We start from the raw sequence: 21,940 nt of genomic DNA on the forward strand, positions 1-21,940 counted from the left end.
GCTATTTACACTCAGCCAAAGATGGTTTGTTGAGGACAGAATACATTAGGGCTGTGTCTCTTTGTTGTTCAGAAAGACCGAGAGTATTGACCAGACAAATCATCCAGGCGACGGTCCTGACCAGTAGCTAGCAGGTGGTTGTGGAGTGTCAATGACAGATAGCTGTTGGCATCTCTCACTTAAACTTTTAACACATTATATCATTTTTTTTTGATAGCATTTCGCTTTTAAACTCAGAATCTGGACCTACGGGATTCCGATTTGAAGCAGTCTGTCTGGTCAGTCTGTGAAGCCAAATTTTGTCGGCTGCAGTGTAGCTGTCAAATGCAAACAAATGCTCTCGGTCTGATATCAAATCCTGTCACGCGTGACTTAACTTGTCCAGAACCAGCAGTTTTTCATTGTATTACCACAATTATGTAGCTGTTAAATATGGCGCCATTTTTCAATGTCACTCTTTTTGAAAATTACATAGTAACGCTAAGAATGGTATTACACAAAAAAGGTTGACTTTTCTGTGTCTGACTGGTTCATTTCTGGTGATGTTTGGCACAAACGTACCCTGTATAAAACTATGCAAGTCACAAACACTGGACTGGAGTTTAATTTACAGACTATAATCGCAATTGAAATTGCAATCGCGTTATTGGTCAAAAGAGAAAAAAAAAAAAAAAAAAAATCGCAATTCGATTTTCTCACAAATTGTTCAGTTGACAGGACACTTTTTTTGGTGAAATGTGAACTTTCCCTTTAAATACTTCAGGATATGCTGATTATTATGTCTGTTCATGTAAATTTAAGCAGCAATCTAAAATGCAGGCGTGTGTGTGCTTTCCCACTGTGGTAGACATCTGAAATTGGCTAAAGCCTGGGATCATTTCAAGTGCTGATTTTCACTACCGTGCTTTCATGAAATATGTCGATCTTAACAACTGTTGATACATTCTTCACAAAAAGTTAACAAATAATTGAACAGAGAAGCATTTTTAGCAATCGAATCACCTTCCACAGACTAAGAAGTGTCTCGTCAGAGTAGTGGTGAGATCTGTGTGTAATATCTGTGTACTCTCAGGTGTGTGGTAGAGAGAGCATGTGAGGACATAACGGGCAAAAAAGGGGAAAAAGAAAGAGAGGGGCACACACAGTGGATGTTGTGGATGTGACACAGAGCTGGGGCTGGTGTATGGGAAGGTTGGTGGGGGGAGTGGGGATGGGGGTGGGAGGGTGAGGGAGATGAGGGGTGGGTGCAGGTTGAAGGACACAGGAACACGCAGAGGCCTAACTACCTCGGAAAACAGGCTCGGGCTCAAAATCAAACACTATGTCATTGGGGTAGGAGTATAGGAGGGGGCTTGAGGTCCGTGTTCGGTGCTTCCTCAAGCAGCGGGCGGGGTGGGTCGGGGGGGCTGCAGGGCAAAGAGAGACAGACAGACCATCACTGCTACTCACCCTGCCCCTCTCACCTCTAACTACTGTCCATGGATACAGCTGAGCTCCTGAATAGAGAGCCCTCCCACAACGCTACACTGTTAGCATGTTAGCCTAGCTCTGTTTGTCAGGGTATCTGCATGTTTCACACAGCCAAATCTGTATTTATTCATAATACATTTCAGAAATACGCTTACGTGCTTTCTTTCTGAGAGTGAGACCTTCAGATGGATATCAGTCTCATATGTGTTACAGTTAAGCAGTGAGTAGTAATAGCAGGATAAGCTTAGCTTAAAGACTGGAAGCTGAGGAAACAGCTGGCTGGTTACATCATGAAGACCACAGCATACCTCTGATTTACTGTCAAACGTCTTGGTGATTTTATTTCTACTAAACTTTTGCAATGAAGTTGAAAGATTCATTAGCTACGTATGTTCCTCCTGACCTGGCAAAGTAAGACTGGAAGATGAAAAAGAGGTCTGCTGACCCACAGATCTGAAAAAACATGCGTTCTCAGCTACTGCTCTCCGTGACTGGTTGCGGGACTATCCACAGCTGACTCAAGTCCTCGGATTTGAACTCCACACACACACACACACACACACACACGCACACACACACGCACGCACACATACAAAACCAAGAGCACGCAGACACAGGATGGTGGGAAAAAAGCCACAGAATGAGCCTGAAGTCTGCTACTTTGATCCTTACCTCCATCTGACCTTGGTAAGCCCTGATCTCGGATCAGGTCCTGAAATGAAGGAAGAAAGAACATTAGTAATACGAACACTGTCATAATTTACACACACATAATTTACTCTATCGTACTGTACAATTTACTGTAGCAGCGCTCTTACGAACATCTACGATGTTGTTGAAGCTGGAGGTGTATCCATGTTTTCAGAACCAATCCAAGTTCACACTGAATTAGAAGCTGCTACAATAGCTGCCTTGAGTCATGACAGTCATGTAAACTGTGATCTGAATAGTTTCACTATATGGGCACCTCCCGCAGTTTACGGGTCTGGCATGACCCCAGGTGACTCCCCCCTCCAGCTGGCTGGTGCTCTGGCTACCTCGCTCAAATCTTTGAGAGTGACAGACTGAAAAAGAGACTCTGCGCACTGATCTCAGCTCTTGGTTGGAGCTGGATGACAAGTTATCCCGTTTGGTTCCATGAGGTGAAGCCATGACAGTCAATTGAACAAAGTGCAGATTCTACTTTGTTTAGTCTGTCCCTGGCTAATGCTAGCTAGCCATCTTTTTGCAGATATCAGCCAAGGCTGGTGTCTTGTTGAAATTCAAACAGCAGGAACAGATGAGTAAGTGTGCGGACCTTTCTGTTCTCTCTGTGCTGAATTTCATTTTTAAGGTGGATGTCAATTAAAATCACGAATTGTCCCCAAGGTTGAGGGAAAAAAAAAAAAAAAAGGCGCAAATGAAACTCAGTTCTCAATCACATTCTCTGAAGGCAATCTGGAGGCTCAGTAATCAGCCAAACATGACTGCAGTTTTGTGCTGGAGTCAAACCTGCAGTCATGGTAGTCAATCATAGCTAACGGTTGATACGCACACATTAATCAGTCATTCCAGCAGAGGGAGAGCAGACTTACATCGATATTGACAGGCTCAATGGTGTTAATATGGACGTTGGGGGCGGAGGACGAACGGTCCCGCTGGCCAAACTGATTGCGGTGGTCCTCCTCATTGGGCCGGAAACTGGGCGGGATGGGTATGGACTTGGACGGTGACACAGTGGTGTGGCATATAGACCTGGAAAGATGAAATTTGTTCATGAAAAGTAGCTTACAAAAGACTTAGGACTTGCACAAGACGTATCTCTGTACATTTCTATGCACATTTACTGTTTTCTTAGTTGACAGAAAGGAAAAAAACCCAAAAACTTCAGCAACTGTATTGTGTGATTGGAATGAAAAGCCTAACAAAATAATCACTTCTCGTCTTGTTCCACTGAGAAGTGTGAAGGTGGAGGACTCACCCAGTGGAGTCAGATGGGGGGAGTGAAGGACAGGCCTCAGACACGGGGGTGGTTCCCTCTGAGGAGACCTCCTCTTGGGTGAACGGGTGATGCTCAAAGAACTTGGACACTAACAACAAGCTGGAGAACACAAGTCATCAAGGTTACTCAGTTATTCAGTGATTCAGTGATGGTTCAGTGCTGAAGCCTAACTTGTTTAGAATCTAATCTGGAATCACTAGATGGACAAAAATAATAAAGTCATGTGATAGACAAAAAGGTACAGCACAGAGCTCGGTCAGAGGAAGAGACTATACATGCTACAGTATGAAGCATGTATAAAGTACAGTCAGTGTTTGAGCCAAATGCAAGCCATCGCAACAATTACCATTTAAAACAAAATGTCCCTTCACTACACCCTCCCTGGGCCTAGCTGTCAACCCATAAAATCAAACTCAGGACCAAGCCTGTTAGCAGGCTCCTCAATTTTAGATTTATAAGTGGCATCAGCTTTTATTTCTCGAGTTAGCCAAACTAAAACATTTTATCTGGTAAATGTGCATCACCTGCTGGCGTCCGTACAAAAGGGCTAGTCTACATAAGGTCTGAGATGAAACAGATACTGAAGATACCGAAGATGATGTGTGAAGTTACAGAAAAACCATCATTCTCCAATACAGCATGCAGAGGGAATACGCTTCAGTATTATACACCAGCAAATAGACCCATCCACTGGAATACACAAAGGTTCTTATCCAGCACCTTTCTAACTGAGCTAACATGGTTTAACATATTGTAGCTTACACAGCATTGTCATGTCCATTGTGTTTGTTAAAGCAGGAAAGAGGCCTTTTTTTGCTTAAAATGTACAATAACTACATCATCTGTGACTACAATAATTACAAGGTAGTGGTACTGAGTAATAAGTAATGGGATGGGACCATTTCAAGCACTGCTAAAATAACCAAACTCCAAGATCCCAACGGAAACTTTTCTTCTATATACAGTTAGGTGCATACGTATCCGGAAAGTGACACGATTTTATTAACATAAACTAACAAATATAAATATAAGGATTATTGTAATACATCGATGAAAATATTTTGCAGTCAAAGACTGACTGAAGTGTGGAACCCGTGGACATCACCAAATGCTGAGTTTCCTCCCTTAAGATGCTTTGTTGCTGCCTTCAGTTGCTGCTTGTGTGTGGGTCTTTCTGCCCTCAGTTTTGTTTTCAGGAAGTGAAAAGCATGGTCACTTTGGTTGAGGTCAGGTGACCGACTTGGTCTTTGAAGAATATTCCATTTCTTTGCCTTGAGAGGCTCTTGGGTTGCTTTTGCAGTATCTTTTGGGCCATTAACCATCTGTACTGTGAAGTAACGTCCTGTCAGTTTTCAGAATTCATCCTGCTGCTTCTATCAGCAGGATGCATTATCAGCATTATCATCATCAATAAACACCAGTGACCCAGTTCCATTGGCAGCCATACATGCCCACACCATAACACTACCTCCACCATGTTTGACAGATGATGTGTCTGCTTTGGATCATGAGCCGTTCCTTTCCTTCTCCATGCTCTTCTCTTCCCATCATTCTGTTACACGTTAATCTTGGTTTCATCTGTCGTAAGAATCTTGTTCCAGAACTGGGCAGGCTTTTTTAGATGATGGCAAAGTCTAATCTGGCCTCTCTGTTCTCTGGTGTTACCAGTGGTTTACACCTTGTGCTAAACTCTCTGTATTTACATTCATGCAGGCGTAACTTGATGTAGACTTTAACAATGATATACCTACCTCCTCGAGTGTGTTCTTGACCTGACTAGATTTTGTGATGGGTTTTTTCTTCAACAAGGAAAGGATTCTGCGATCATCCACTTTAGGTGTCTCCTGTGGTCTTCCAGGCCTTTTGGTGTTGCTGAGCTCGCCAGTGCATTCCTTCTTTTTAAGTATGTACCAAATAGTTGATTTGGCCTCTCAAAGTCTTTGCCACCTGTCTGATAGGTTTGTTTTGTTTTTTCACCCTAATGAAGGCCTCCTTCATTTGCATTGACACCTCTTTGGACTTCATATTGAGAGTTCCCATGAACAGCTACCAAATGCAAATTCAACTCGTGGAATCAACTCCAGACCTTTTATCTGCTTAATTTGTCATGAAATAATGAAGGAACAGGTCACAACTGGCCATAAAACCTATTATCAGTCAATTGTATAATTACTTTTGTGCCTCTGAAAGTGAGGAACTATGTATAAAAATGGCTGTAATTCCGGTTAATGCAATATATTTTGTTAAACCCCTTGAATTAAAGCTGAAAGTCTACAATTCAATCACATCTTGATGGCTCCGTTTCAAAGCCACTGTGGTGGTGTACAGAGGCAAAATTATGAAAATCGTGTTACTGTCCAAATAGTTATGTAGCTAACTGTACTACATTTTACAGTAGGTTCCATCCCAAACTGGTTTCAGCATCATGGTCCCTCCGCTCTGTGTGACTTACTCTAGCTGGTCGTAGTTGACACACATGAGCGGAACCTCAGTGCTGCAACGCTGGTGGAACTTGTATCCACAGGTCTGACAGCGGAAACCCTGGAACAGCAGCTTTCTGCAGAAGTCACAAAAGGCCAGTGTGAAGAAGGTCTTCCTCACCTGTCAAACACACACAGAAATATACCATCAGGACCAAGTAAGACTGAGCAATGTAAATCAGCATATAATGTATAATGTACTGTCCGTCATGTGAGTCACGATCTGTGTATTTGTCTGAGAGTACTTACGAAGTTGTGGGTGGTGAGTGGCACATTTTCCAAAACTTCAACATGTAACTCCTCTCCTGTCAGCCAGGAGATGTCTGTGTCCCAGCCAATTGGCTTCTTCTCTCTGAAACAGGAAGTTATGTTCCACAGATTTATGAAGAGTATGATTAAGAGATATACATACACTCATACACACACACACACACACACACACACACACACACACACACACACACACACACACACACACACACACACACACACACACACACACACATATATATATACATATGTACTTATGTATATTACAATATACTTATAAAGAAAGTAAATTAATAAAAGAACAAAAGAAAATAAAAAATTCAATTCAATTAAAAACAAGATTTGCATAATAGTGCCTCTTAACATTTCTTGTAGCCATCTAGAAGCTTCTTGCACCTGTCTGCTGGTAGTTTCTGCTACTTCTTCCATTGCTATGGGTTCAAGCTCTTAAGTTTGCAGGAGTCCTCTTTGCAATGGCAGATTTCAGCTCGCTCCAAAGGTTTTCAATGGGATTTAGATCAGGACTCATTCCTGGCCAGTTTCAAACAGTCCATCTTTTCCTTTTCAACCATTCTTCTGTGCTGCTGGATGTGGGCTCTGGGCCGTTGTCCTGCAGAAAGACCCAAGACCTTCGCCGAAAAACCTAGTTTGCTGACACTGGGTGACACATTTGGCTCTAAAATGCCTTGTAATCTTCTGATTTCATTATTCCTTTGATACACTCAGTGCCTCCAGTACCAGAGGCAGCAAATCAGCCCCACAGCTTGATAGAGCCTCCATCATGTTTTACTGTTGGTAGGGTGTTTTCTTTTCCTTATGGGCTTCATTTCGTTGCCTATAAACAAATTGAAGCACTGCATTCCCAAAGAGCTCTACTTTGGTTTATCTGTCCATAGAACATTATCCCAGAAAGACTGTGCCTTTTTTTACCTTTAAGTATCCTCCTTGGCCTTTGGCCTACTTGGTTAGTGTGCAGCGTATGGTATGGGCTGAAACCACCACTCCAGACTGATCCAGGTCAGCCTGAAGCTCTTTAGATGTCTTGCATGGCGTTTTTTCCACAATCCACATCAACCTTCACAGACTTCTCTCATTGAGTTTCTTCTTAGCACCACGTCCTGGAAGCGTCTTCACGGTTTTATGACCACAAAACTTCTTGATGACATTATGCACTGCTGAGAGAGGGATTTCAAGATCTTTGCCATTTGGCTTGTAGCCTTTGGAATTGTTATGTCTTTTGATAATAGCATTTGTGATGCTCTCAGACAGCTCTCGCTTGTCTTAACCATTGTGAAAAAGAAACTGGAAACAATCATCCCCTTTTTAATGCAGTAAAACCTTCATTCATTGGTTAATTCACGTTATGTGAACACTGAAAATTAAGCACAGGTGAGTCTTATTTGTTTTTATTTTGTTTGAGCAATTAATTTAAAGTCATCAAAAGAGTACCAATAATTGTGTCAATTGTACATTTTATTTCTCTATTTTTAGTTTCAATATATGAAAGCATTTTTTATTTTAGTTGTTCAGTAACTTTGTACATTTCATTAACAATTTTGATTATACAACATTGCTTAATTATTTATTTCTGAAGATATTCTAAATTCTGTATTTACAATTCAGGACTGCCTGAATATGCATGTGTGTATATCTTTGTATGAGATATGTATGTGTGTATATATTTTACACATTACATATATACATATATATTACATGTGTGTGTGTGTGTGTGTGTGTGTGTGTGTGTATAAACATATAGATAAATTCATAGCAGCATGCACACAAGTGCAATCAATTTAATATAGAAAGAGTCAGAAACAGAAAAGGCAGAAGTGCCTGAGCTGATAGCAGAAGAGTTCAGAGATCAACTCCAATGAATGCAAATTAAGTTTAGAATAAAACCATAAATTTTATATTATCCCATAAAATGCAAATTTATTATGCAAGTGAAAATTTAGAATCTTATATAACAAAGACAGTGTTACTTGACACCAGCGTGTGGACAAAGTACAGCAAGAGAATGTGTAATGTATCAATATATGCATTTTTAGTTAGTCCCCTCTACAGTACGTTAGTGACGGACTTACCCGTCCTGTATCCTGTACACTGCACAGCACTCTGGAATGAGGCCTCGCATCATCAGAGCTTTCTTCAGTGAGTCTCTCACAGTCATCCCACAGCGGGCCGGGACCTGAACACAACACAACACTCACTGAGCTGACATGGTACAGCAGAGCAGTAAGACCTGAAAGGAAATGAGCTGAGACCACCACACAAAGTCTGGATGAGGAAACGTTCAATTACAAAGTCTGAGTAAGACTGGTCCTAGTAGCCATTAGTGTTGGTGAACATGGTTCTAGGTGTGCTGGTAGCAGGGTTTTTATCTGCAGCTTCCCACTGTGGAGCTCAGCAAAGTGAGAGGGGGTTAACTACGTTCACTTCAAATCGCACTGTTTATCAAACTGCAGAGAGCCAAAACATGCTGAAAAAAAAGTTCCTGTAAATAGACAATGGAACTAATGACACCCTGTGTGGAGCTTCAGCTCCAAGACTCCAGAATCCAAACTCAGTGCACCACTAACCCTGAACCTTACGGCTGTTATCACTTCCTTTGCTTCAGTCGGATCCACAATGAAAAACTCTCTTTTCTGGCGATTTTGTTTGGAGTCTAACTGCCCAATTACCATGATAATGATTCTGATAGGAAAATATGTTCACTTTTCAATTGCAAAGACTGTGCAAGGCCTTAAGAGGGGATTCCAGTACTTTTCAACCTGGTGGACTTTCCCATAAATGTGGCCATTGTGACTCTAGGGGTTTTGCTAAATTTGCACAGTGATTTCAGAAAACAGGGACTCCTGCAAAACAATGTATGTCAGGGCACACTGTGCGAGCACGTTACACTGGCCAGTGTATTTAGTTATCTCACACCATATTCTGATTGGTTGGTTTGTAAATACATATTTATAGTGAGATTGGCCTGAAAAACCCAGTATCATTCAGGCTGTAGTCTTCTTGTACCGACAGTATAGTGATCTATTGTTTTTTCTCCCAATCAGGCATTTTGCAAATGGTTTGTAAGATATGTTTTCAGTTTGTCTATGTGCTTAAAAGTATGACGAAAAATATAACAAGATGAAAACTAAATAAGACCTTTAAAAACAAGAACTATGACAAAATGTATGACATTTTTCATCAAAAAATAAAAGATGAAGGAATGGATAAGTTTTAATGCAAAGTCTTATTCAATAACCTGCATCTGTGGAACCATACACTGTAGCTCCTGATTAGTAACACAGTTTCTCCCGCTGCTCATAGGATGATTTAGCCGTTTGACCTGTTGCATGACTGTCAATAAGAAACACCTTCCAAAGTTATGTCTCTGTCAGCAAGGTTATCTGACGTTACCTGTTCTCTGAAGAATCTGATTTATGAACTAAATTCATCCACAATCCGCCAAGAAATAGATAATGAGCGGCAACAGCTGAGACAAACTAGAAAAACATGCAGGCAGCACGACATTTATAAAAAGGCAAGCCAATGTAGCTATCAAGTGGATGTGGATGTGGAGGTAACGTTAAAATTACTTTCAGTCGGCTGTATTTAGTGTTGCTATCGGGAAGACTGAGTACGCTCCAGGATTAATGTCGGCGGCCCATCTAAATCGTCCTCTAGACGTCCACTAAATAAAGATCACAGTACTGATGTTATCTGATGATGTAGCATCTCCTCTCAAACTAAACCCAGAAAATGAACAGTATTTTAGTGAACAAGTGAGTGAATCCACAGGTGACTGCAGTAATGCTAGGGTAGCAGAAACAACTGTACTAGATTAGATTAGAGAGAGTGGTCCTGTTCGAACACAGAGAGTTAACTTGATTTACTGATGTGAGTCTGCACTACTGCAGAGCAGAGTGACCTGGACACCTAGTGACAGTCCCCTGTAACCATGGTAACCGTAAACAAAGATGGTGAGAGCTAAAGCGTCAGAATGCAATGGAGACATAAAAATTAAAAATGTATGCCACTGCTGAAAACTAGACTAAAATGTCTTTAGTTTGTGTTGACTAAAACTAGCAAAAAAAAGAACAAAAATCTAACGACTAAAACTTGACTCTAAACTAATGGGCATTAAAACTAAATCAAAACCAGCAGCTACAATTAACAGTTATTTAGTGCATACAGAAGATTAAAGACATTGGTCTCACCGAGCTAGTAAAGCCAAGCTAAAGGAGTTAATGCTTTATAATTCAAATAAATCCCTCCCAACATTACTGATTTCAGTGCACCCTGAGGCACACATTTCTGTAGCCTGCCTAATTCCCTAGGAAACTCTATAGTTTCTAAGTTTGTTTACCTTAAGGAGAAATAGTTCACTTATATCTACTGCAAATTCAAATAAAATGTGGTTTTGGTTACTTATAATCTTTGGCAATCAAAATCACAAACCTTAAAATCATCTTCACTGCACATGTATCCTCAGAAAGATGTCAAACATACCACTGTTCTCTGTTTGTTGGGCAGGAAGACCCTGACGATGGGTTTCTGGGGGGAGCGAGGGTTGGCTCGGCTGGCGTCGGTGGGGGTCTGCAGGACAGCCAAGGTGTTGGGGGCTGATGGAAAGGCCTGAGCCCCCCCTCCAACCCCACAACCTCCCATCTTGACCTCCAGAAGGGCTGGCATGGGGGAAGGAGAGCAGGAGAAGTCTGTACCATTCCCCATAGCCTCCAGCAGCTGCTGCTCCCTTTGCTGCAGGGCGTCTAGTTTACTGGTGTACTCCTCATAGGCCTGACAGGGACGACATAACAAAGAGTCCTGACTCTGCAGCTTCAAAACCTCAAGTGACATTCACAAGATTTGTTTTCCGCAAAGTTATATCTACTAAAGCCAAAGCACTCTTACCTCTAGATATATGGAGGGAGGATTATGTTCTCCTCCAAACTTGTCCAGAAGAGCCTCTAAGTGTTCTTGTGTCAATTTTATCATCTGTTTGATATTCCAGATCTGCGGGGAAAACACACCAAACCATGTTAAGGAGTTGATAGAATGAATCTTCCCATGACCTCCCAAGAGTCTCAGTTTATATTTCTGCCAGGATCTGACAACATTGTTTTTTTCGTTCTTCGAAATGGTCACTTTTTCACATTAGGCAGGCATTAATTTTTGCCATGACTTGGCCGAGAGACACGGCAGACTACATGCTGGATGTTGTCTTTCATGACTTGAGGACGTGCAGAGAACATCACGAAGAAGACACCAGGGACAGGGGACACCAAGCCTTCAGGAACAGCGCTAGGCTGAAAAGCGATTTTGGCTTTTTAGCTGTATGGAGTACTGCAACATCCGGGTTATTCAGGTGACACACAATGACCCAAAGAGACTTTTTCTACACACAACCATTGGAAAAGTGAATACGTTCAGAATACAGTTCAGTCAAGAGAGGAGGCATATGGCGACAAGGTAGACCTACCTACAGCAAGGGCAGTAGAAATATGACAGGCGTATCAGAGTTAAACAAAGTGAACATTTCCGAAGGTCCATTGCTTTTCAGTCTGTCAAAATATAACACTGACTTTTTAAATGAGTATTTTCCCACTCTCGTCTGGCACCATGCTAGTCAATTTAAACCATTGCTTGCACACACATAAGGTACAAACTTGGACTAAAATGGTGCGACTTTGTTCTCTAAACTTATCTGAAATTTCAAAAATGATTTTACTAACAAGATGAGTCAAAAAGACTGGCTCATTAAGTTCAAATTGTGCGTTTCCATTTGTGTTCAATAAAAGTAGTGTAAGTAATTTTCTGCGTTGAAGCATTTCACTCTTCAACACAGCAGCTATCTGGGTCTCCAGAGGCCTTCAAGTGTCCAAAGCTCCCAGTTATTTAACACACACATATGATAAGGCAAACATGCATAACGCTTATGGACACATGCACTAATGCACCAACTGCTGGAAAAAATCCTTTGGGAAAACACTGTAGTTCTCCCTAATACATCCATGTTAGAGACTCTCAATGGACCAATATTACCTGCAAAGTGTCAAGGGGGTCACATGAGTTAGCAATGAGCTAACACTTTAGCTAACAAGCTAATATCTTGTCAGTAATTATTACATTATGTTTGATGATGTCATTTGTATGAGTTTTCACATTATAAAAATATTACAATGCACACTTTTCTGTAAAAAATGAATATTGAAAATTACATTACCAAATATTTTCGTAAACACACATTTGGAATTGAACTGTTACACAATCATTGGAAAGTAATTAATTGATAACTTATGACTTAAGCTAAACTTTTGAAGGAATCCCTAGCTCCTTAACATATTTTCAGGAATGTTCATGAATATGGAGTTTGTGTATATTTCGTTTATTTATTATCCATCATTATTATTTATTTCACTACAATGGCTTACTCAAAGTCTTTTAATTTGTTTCTCTCATAATCATCATCATCATTCTGGGAATTCTATACCTTTATTTTACAGTGATAATATCGAAGGTTCCAAGCCAGTCATGAACAGGAGTAGAGAAGTTCGTGACATTAATTCCTAGGCAACCAGTGCCCCCATGATCATCCTTTTACCATTTTAAATTTTTTGATTTGGTTTCATTAAAATAACAGGTATTGCTGGCTAAAACTAAATTGTGGTAAACGTTTTAATCATCTTTTAAAGAGAGTTTTGTTATGTGCTCCGTCTCTGATACCTTCTCATAGTACAAGTAGACAAGCTAGCAAGGCAACATATATACATGGCACTAGCCTCTTATTCCACCTGACAGCACCAACGACATCCTTCCTTTCCTCTCATGTTTATAGTTGTGTGTGGAAGAGCACTTTGTGCTCCTATTGGTCAAAGTCATAGAACACATTTTAGAAGTTGTCAAATTTGGCAAGCGAAACAAAATGATTCTGACAAGCTAGCCTCTCTCTTGGGATTTCATGAGACATAGTAGATGCTGCGTTGGGTTTCTTCCACTATGCCATACTACATGGGATAAAACGAGCACTTGTCAGTCCCAATGTTCATTTTAGTTTCCTACATTTTACAACTGTCCATTATAGGGCTGATATCAGGTAGTTTGATTCCGACATGTGTAACAAGGTGGAAGAGTGCCACAACATTCTCCAGATCAATGAGGATCAAGGAAACCCAACAGGAAGCTTCATAAGGTTTTTGCTGTGACATTTGAAATTAAAAACAGTGGGCATGCATTTCCCATCGCCTGGTTTAAGACCCTGGACACATGTTGATTTTTTCAAGTGATTGAAATAAGTCTGGAGTTGTACCCTTTGACAGCTGTTTCCCCTGTTGGCCAATCCACTGAGCAAATTAGAGCTTTGTAAGTGTGATAAAGAATTCTGTGCTAAGTATTTTGCCAATATGGCAACAAGTGTGGATGAGGTCGACACAGCTGTACAGGCTGTTCTAAGTCAAGTCAAGAAATGACCACAAAACTGACATTATTTCTTTGATTGTTGTGAAAATCGTAAAGTTAACTGCTCCTCGCAAATGCTACAGCTGCTGTGCCAGCTGAAAATGATGTTAACGGGTTGGATACATCACTACTGATGGTTAAAAAGATACTGTGTATGGCTTCAAGAACAGGGACCATATTCAAATAGTGGTTGGCACCAACAACCAATAAAAGGCCAGGTAAAAACACTGAGGAGGGCTGAATATACCTTAATGTAGCATATTGTTCTTCCCTTCAATACAACAGAGTCATATCACACTCACCACACTGCTGCTTTAAATTTCACTTTAACAGAAATACTGATTAAATCCAATACCACTTTTTCTACTTTGCTGTTCTTTTGTTCGCTGTTAAGATGTAGTTAGCAAAACTGTTGCAAATGGAGGGATTATCTCTGTTGAGCTGTTTGAAGACTTTTAATGTGATACATCTCTGCTGGAAGTGTCGGTTTCACAGTATCCAATTTGTGTAATTATTATTATTTTATTTGCTAGTTATTTTTCTCTTTATTGTATTGTATTTGGACAGTTTCAGTTACTGGGCAACAGCTGTTTCTGAGTGCTTATATTACTCCTGTGTCTTTCTTTGTTTTCTGTCATGTGTAAGCATGTCCATATAACTGTTTGAGGGTAGATGGTATAAAGTCTCAATTCCAAATCACCTCTACTTTGTAGAGGCAGGCTGTAAACTTTACAAACCGAGTCTTGTGTTAAAATGACCAAATGACAAAACTAACTCTGTTGGAAGTAGGGACAGGTGATGAAAAGGGGGGCAGCACAACACCAGACAGCACGAGGCAGGGCAGCGTGACTTGTTTCTGTTGGCCACTTCGATACTCTCAACTCCAGTGCCCGGCTGACAGCGCTGTCAGCAGCCCGGCAGGAGAGACTCCACGATGCAGCAGGATTTCATAACTGACCTGACCAAGATGCCAATGTTTACTTTCTCTGACTGTGTGGAAATCTGATGTTTTCACCTCCCAGACGATGAAGAAAGACATTAAAACATGAGAGTAGAAGGAGTATGGTGAGGGGCACAGCTGAGCTGAACTGAACTGACACTATATGGGCAGGGGAGTGAACGATATACAGTATTTCCCCTACTTGTAGATAATATGTAATGAAGACCAACAAAATTCATGTGTGTAAAAATGTGTTTTTCTGGTCAAATTTAGCTAGTTTGTCTCTGCTTGGATTTGAAAGTTTGGTTCATCCGAACCCTCTGGCCCCTCCCTAACCGTGACATAATAGGAAATACTCCAAGGTCTATTTTGTACATGTACCCCTTTGTCTGTGTTAGTAGCTGCTATGCTAACTATAAGAGGCACAAAACTGACTAACTGTAGCCTCAGTTTGTGCCTCTCAAACAGCAGCTGGTGACGTTAGTATTAGCGTGTCAGATAAGAGCCAAAAAACAATGTTAATGAACGAGATTTATTCCTCTGCACTGGCAGGAAACACAACACACAGGCCCACTGATAACTGTTTTCAGAGCTTCACAAGATATTTGAGGAAGAGAACAGTAACGTTAACCGTCATGAACAGCAAGACTATGGCTACTTACTAACACTCCCCCCAAAGACATACACACCAGAGTCTCTCGGAGGAGAGGCTGCTAGTGCAGTTACAACACAGAAATCCACATGGTGACTCTCTAAAAGTGACAATCAAAGCTCCATCAGACTCCCTCTTTCCCAGCAAAGACAGTCTCCAGCAGCAGCTTCTCACGGCTGGGTTAGCTGACTACCAGCTCTCCCCTGTGTCTTTCCGATTACATCACACACTGTGTAGCCACAAGGCCACACCTCCCCCTTCTTTTTAAATGTGCTGGAAGACAGGCTTCTAGCTGTATTTGAGGGTGTAGGTACCCTTTAAAAGGGGCCCACATTAAGTAAATACAGCAGGTGGCAACAAGGTGGTATACATGGTGCAACATCACCAAACAACAATGGTAAGCCAATAGTTGATTTCAAACACTATGGGATTCTATTAACCATTTAAATCAGAACCAACTAGGGTTGCATGATTAGTTATAAAAATTATCATTTTGACTCCATTCTCTCTTTCTTATATGAAAATGATTTTGCCATATGTGCATTAGCAAACCAAGCACTCCGTGTTTCTCTCAAGTTGCAGCATCAAATGACAAGACTGTATTACACCACATGATGAACAGTGAGTATGCAGAATTAAAACGTATCTAACGTGTGCGAGAAATAGATGGAAGAGTAACGTCAAAAGAAAGCACTTAAAAAGAAAAAGGAACAACAAAATCTAGAACTAGTCTCTATTCCCTAAAAATGTATCTAATTTCTAAAAAAGAAGTTTGTGATTCTCATGTAATCCAGATTTGTGCAGTCATAGAGAAAAAAGATAGAGTTGCAACAATTAGTTGATCAACTGAGTTGAGTCCATCAGAAAGTTAATGTGAAAATGGTTTTGATGAGCAATGCATTGTTTTAGTCATTTTTTTTTAAACAAAACTGCTTAAACTTCACTGGCTCCAGCTTCTTAAATGTGAGGATATGCTGCTTTTCGTTGTCATACTCTATATGACAGTATATTGAATATATTTTGGACCTGTTGGGTTTCTTTTGAACTCGTGATAACAAAACAAGCTAATTGAAGACTCTGGGCTCTGAAGTTTTAGTTACTTTTTAAATGCAGGGTATAACCTGTCTATCTCGATTTAGACTCCTTTAAGCTATTTCTATCTTTATTAGAAACTGGATCCACTGGATGAATGAGTAATTAAGTACATTAATGTAACTGGCCACTCATTATCATGAGGAAAAAGTTCACTCTTTGTAAAGTTTTCCTAAAGCAAACCATATGCTTTTAAATGAATCCCCTTTTTTTATTTAAAAACAGTACAACAACAATCCATCATGGATTAGTTGCCTTTTATCTTTCCTGTCAGATCGACAGTTAGGTCCGTAACTATTTGGACAGTGACACAATTTTCAGAATTTTGCTTCTTTCCGCCTCCACAATGGATTTGAAAAGAAACCATCAAGATGTGACTGAATTGTAGACTTTCAGCTTTAATTCAAGAGGTTTAACAAAAAATATTGCATTAACCGTTTAGGAATTACAGCCATTTTGTACATAGTCCCTCATTTTCAGAGGCTCAAAAGTAATTGGACAATTGACTGTCAGTTTCATGGCCAAGTGTGGCCTGTTCCTACGTTATTTCAAGGAAAAAGTAAGCAAATAAAAAGGTCTCGAGTAGAGGTGTCGATGCAAATGAAGGAGGCCAAGATTAGGCTGAAAAAACAAAACAAACCTATCAGGCAGATGGCAGAAACTTTAAAAGAGGCCAAATCAACAATTTGGTGAAGGAATGCACTGGCCAGCTCCGTGTGCTCAGAGCTCAGCTCTCTGAGTACCAAAAACTCTCCCTGTTGATGAGATCATGAATGTTCCTACTCACAGGGCTGTACTTGTACTCCAATGGCCCAGGAACTATCAGAGTGGAGCTTGTTGCACTGAACGCTGATGATTGGTAACATACATTGGCTTTTTCCACTCATTTTTAACAACTGCCATTTTTAAAATCCCACAGGTGCAAACAAGGTGTAGAGATGGTGCTAGTGGTTGACTAATATTCTTTTCGATGTGAAATGAATCTCTTTTGGTTAGTTGGACAAAATAAGACATCTGAAGATGTGACTTTGGGTTCTGTAAAATCCTACTGTGTATTAGTCAATAATGAAAATAACTGTTGAGTTCAGACCTTACTTTAGTTCCTAGTTCTTAAGCTCTGAAATAAAACAGTCCTTGGAAAAGGGCTATAGATATTCAGTGTAATGGATTATCCATCTGCAGCAAGTTTCAAGATTCTCATATCAAACTTAAATGAAATGAAGCCACTTGCTTTTTATGTTTATTTATAATTCATTTACGCTAGTAAGGCTACCAGGTAGCGATTTAGCTAATCTAGGGATAACGTGCAACCAATCAATTGGTTGAAGACTGGGTAAAATTTCAGTGGACCAAGATTATCTTTGGTCGACTACAGTGATGAGCAGTGCCTGTTGTTCGTCAGACATAGTATTTGGAGTTCTGCCCAAAGGGTTCAGTTTTTTGTCTTATAAGGCCAGAGAATATTTTTCTTCATGCTCTCAGTCCTTTAAATGCTGACTGGCAAACTCTAAGTGGGCTGTCAGATGCCTTTTACTCAAAGTAGCTTCTGTCAAGCCACTCGAGCGCTATGGAGTGCTGCTGAGATGGTCGTCCTACTGGCAAGTTTTCCCATCAGAGGACTTCTGAAGCTCTGTTAGAGTGACTGCCTGGTTCATTGTCCCCTCCCTGACCAAGGCTCTTCTTTCCCAGTTACTCAGTTTCACCAGATGGCCAACTCTAAGAAAAGTCCTAGTGGTTCTAGATGTCTTGCATTTCACAGTTATTGGGGCCAAAACACCTGGAGTTATGTTTTAATTGAGTAATTGGAGTTATGATTTAATGTTTAATCAAAGAATATATGAGAGAAGACATGGCACACTGGACCAGGTGTGCAAAACTCAAAAATATATCAACGATTTCATGAGGTCGCTTGACATGCATACATGGTCAGGATGGAGTTCTAAGACTGACGATGATATTTAGTTGACATATTAGTAAGTGAAAATTAAATTAAAAGGGGAAACCCACTACATAAACATGAGTATACTAATCATGAGAAGCCTGTGATAACAGTTGTATGTCTTCTGTGATTCTGGAAGAGCTTTGTCAAGCCTGAGAAAATATCCCTCATGTTGGCATAGTCATCAGGGTAATCTCAGCTTGAATTTGGAGACTTGAAACTTATTAAGGAAGACGGTTTTACAAACTGGGGCAAAAAAGTGGTATTTGTTGCATTATGGGAAATGTAGAATCCAGTGTTTTTGGAGCTTGGCCCATACTAGGAGCCTTGGCGATATTAAGGAAAGATCACCATTAATCAGCCGAACTGACTCTCTCTCTTTATTTAAAACAACCCGTTTGCACTCCCTTTTCCATCTGCCAATCCTGACAAGTGCACTGAACAATCTGAAAAACCCCAAATCCCCATTTAACATATGCCTGCTGCTAATGTTTGATTCTAGCTGGTGTGTGTGTGTGTGTGTGTGTGTGTGTGTCCGTCCCTCTTTTTGGGGGTTAAGACTTGGTTTTAGGTTTAGGGTAAGAATTAGGTTTAGATTAGGGTAAGGGGCTAGGGAATGCATGTTAATGAGTGTCACCACGGGAATAGTGGAACAGGACTGTGGGTGCGCATGTATGTATGTATATACGTGTACATATATGTGTGTGTGTGTGTGTGTGTGTGTGTGTGTGTGTGTGTGTGTGTGTGTGTGTGTGTGTGTGTCCGTCCACCAGGTCCGTGAGCCACGCGTGACCCTGGCTCTTTTCCCTACTCCACTATCTTTATGTGCCGGTCTATTTCTGCCTGGCTGGCCCGTGTCTCTGAGTCCTGACATTTACATGCGAATGTATATCCAGTAAATATCTGTTAATACTGACAGTTGACTTAAAATTTTTTAATTATGCATTTCATTTGTTACGGACTTTGTTGGAGCACATGCAGCAAAACTAGTTTTTTGTGTGCGTAATAAGAGAGAGATAGAAACAAACACACACACACACACACACACACACACACACACACACACACACACACAGAGAGAGAGAGAAAGAGGAGGGAGGGAGATCTCCATTCAGGAGAAGCAAGCTGTTGCTGGAGAAAAATTCATTGTTTTATGATCACTACACAGTCTGATGAAATTAACAAAAATACAGTGTAATGACAGCAGCAGCGGTGAGATTGGCTCTATCGACTTTTTGAATGAGTGATCACAGAGAAAGCCCAGAGACAATCCGATCGGCTATCTGCCGATGATGATAGACAACTGCCCGAACCCACTATGCCATAGTCTAACTGACATGTTACTAAGAAAACTTAGTTTTTGCATTTTAAAATGGGGCCAGAGGCCACAAGAGTCTGAGAGGGAACAGGTCACAGAACGACACATTTCTCGTTTCAGGTATGGAATCGAGAACACGCCTGTCTGTTTTAATGTAGAGGTAGAACATCTGATTTTTGTAGTAATATTAGATATTAAACTTTTAAAAAATGCTGCGGACTCTGCCTGCGAGTGTATCCTGCCAGTGTGACTTAGCCTGCTGTCACGGTCCAGCAGTGAGGCCTCTGATCTGCAGACTAAAGACAGATTTCCAGGCTAGGCTACATGGTCACTGTGCACTAAATGATGAGGACACAGCCTGGCTGATGGTTCCGCCTGTGTGTGTGTGTGTGTGTGTGTGTCTACGGAGGTGGGGGCGGTGATTGTAGAGCCTGTAAAATAAATCAAAAGTAGCCTGTGTATCTCAGTTGCACCTCTCAAAACACAAGCACGACTTGATTTAGCTTCCACCTCCAGCATCATCATCATCATCATCATCATCATCATCAGCAGCCCTTTGAGGTGATGAACCTCTGTGGATCGGGGAAAATGAAACTTCGGGCGCATTAGAAAGCGGCGTAATGGTGTGTCTTTGTTGTGTCAACAGCGGTGTATGTGTGCTCTGCTGGCGCACCAGGCTGCAGCTGCAGCGAGCCTGGAAAATGAAGCCAGGAGCGAATGGAATAAAGCAGGCCCCAAATAAACACAGGCTCCGCCGAATAAAATCTTCCCCTCCCGCACGCATCAGTCTGTCGCATTTTTCTGTTCAGGGGAAGCCGAGGGACGAGAGAGGCTGGCACCCAAACGGATCGTTTCCATTTCGCCCCTCGCCTTGCCCCCTGCACTGCAGCCCCCACGATCCATGTTACAGCCGGTGTTTCCTGAAGATTTACATCCAATCGCCTCCACTCGGAGCCCGTGTCCCCTGCCTAGCCTAGACCCGCTACCCCGCCGCCGTAGCGCTTACCTCCTCATCCTGCGGACCTCCGGGGATCCCCGACGAGCAGGAGGAGTCCAGCCCGGCGCCCAGCTCCTCCAGGCCCCGCTCCCTGCCCGGCTCCCGCTCCGCGGTGTCTCCGTTAAAGACGGGCGGTGGGGACTCGGCGCTGCTCAACGCCGCCATTTTAAACTGCGAGAAACTGAGTGGAAAATAATAGAGGGAAACGCAGGCTGGTGTTGAGGACAGGAGGGGGAGACAGAGACGCAGGACGACAGGACTAATCTGGACTGGATGGATGGCTCAGAACTACTGCTGTTAACTTGGCACAAAAATGTCACCATTATTATCATTACTATTACTATGCCCTGGAGAATTATGGGTTTAGACGTGTACTCCCTCTCTACAACATCCAGCAGATGACTCATTAGCCGAGGTTAAAAATACTTTCTTTAGATTGGCCACGTGGGTTCAAAAATTGAACAGCCCCTCTTACAAAGGAGCAGGGATTTGACAACAACTCTATCTTGGATTCCTCGAGATGTCTATTCAGATGTGTTTCCACTGCACAAACACAGCCGATACCATACAGAATATTAACAAGAACCCACTGAGCTCAATGACCCGTCCCCCACTCAGACATCAACTTGATCTACTATGGCTGGAGTGTGACCCGATTCTGTCACATATATCAGAAAATGAAATTATACCCAATTCGCCATCTATAGCAAAAAATATTACTTCATTGGGAAGAAAGAAATATCTTGGTCACACTGGGCATCACTAATATTTGACAGCCTTATATTGGAAAAAATCAGTTACCAGTATTTACAACCCAGCAAGCTTTCTGAAGAACCTGAGAACCACTGCAACCTTCCTGTTGGTGGAGCTAGTGCTTGATCATCCACTATGATTTCATCCTGCCACTTCTAACAGATATTAAGACATTAAATTACTATTTTGACCATTCCTGCAGGAGACAGGGCCTCCAGATGAAGTGATAATTTGGGACCCGTCTAAGTTAATATTGTACTTTTGTGGTATAAATTGAGTTAACTGAAAATTTTTGAAAAATTTAAAAAACAATTTATTTATTTTTTTTTTTTAAACCAGATCTCAATGACATGCAGTGGGTTTGGGGCCTCTGGGGGTCTGGGGTCCGAGGGAGTTGGCCACCCTGGCTTGAAGCCACATCCGTAACTGTCAATTTGGATCACTAACAGCCTCGTTTTTTGGGTGCTCACTTCCCTGGTTATCATTTTATGGCTTTAAAAAAAACAAAAAAAACAAAAAACACTAAGATATCTGGCCTAACATTGGATAAACCCACATATTTACTGGAACCGGTGTTACAGTATGAAATATATAACTCATTA

The 21,940-nt window shown here is 41.3% G+C and overlaps 1 protein-coding gene across 4 annotated transcripts in view; it reads right to left on the reverse strand.

The window, feature by feature from the left end:
* Positions 1 to 20,968, reverse strand: part of braf (B-Raf proto-oncogene, serine/threonine kinase) — a 29,434-nt gene extending 8,466 nt beyond the window's left edge. For 2 of the 4 annotated variants that reach the window (XM_040141180.1, XM_040141164.1), the window contains exons 1-10: positions 20,595 to 20,968; positions 11,104 to 11,205; positions 10,702 to 10,989; positions 8,289 to 8,392; positions 6,181 to 6,283; positions 5,904 to 6,052; positions 3,431 to 3,550; positions 3,045 to 3,204; positions 2,143 to 2,182; positions 1,287 to 1,406 (exon numbers count right to left, since the gene is read on the reverse strand). In XM_040141180.1, the coding sequence (XP_039997114.1) occupies positions 1,287 to 1,406; positions 2,143 to 2,182; positions 3,045 to 3,204; positions 3,431 to 3,550; positions 5,904 to 6,052; positions 6,181 to 6,283; positions 8,289 to 8,392; positions 10,702 to 10,989; positions 11,104 to 11,205; positions 20,595 to 20,750 (1,342 nt within the window). In that variant the 5' untranslated portion in view covers positions 20,751 to 20,968. The remainder of the gene's footprint in view (positions 1 to 1,286; positions 1,407 to 2,142; positions 2,183 to 3,044; positions 3,205 to 3,430; positions 3,551 to 5,903; positions 6,053 to 6,180; positions 6,284 to 8,288; positions 8,393 to 10,701; positions 10,990 to 11,103; positions 11,206 to 20,594) is intronic. The other 2 variants (XM_040141188.1, XM_040141172.1) reach the window with 2 other exon arrangements.
* Between the last annotated feature and the right edge of the window lie 972 nt (positions 20,969 to 21,940).

This window comes from Xiphias gladius, chromosome 2 (genome assembly GCF_016859285.1).
Source record: "Xiphias gladius isolate SHS-SW01 ecotype Sanya breed wild chromosome 2, ASM1685928v1, whole genome shotgun sequence".
In the NCBI taxonomy this organism is placed as follows: domain Eukaryota; kingdom Metazoa; phylum Chordata; class Actinopteri; order Istiophoriformes; family Xiphiidae; genus Xiphias; species Xiphias gladius.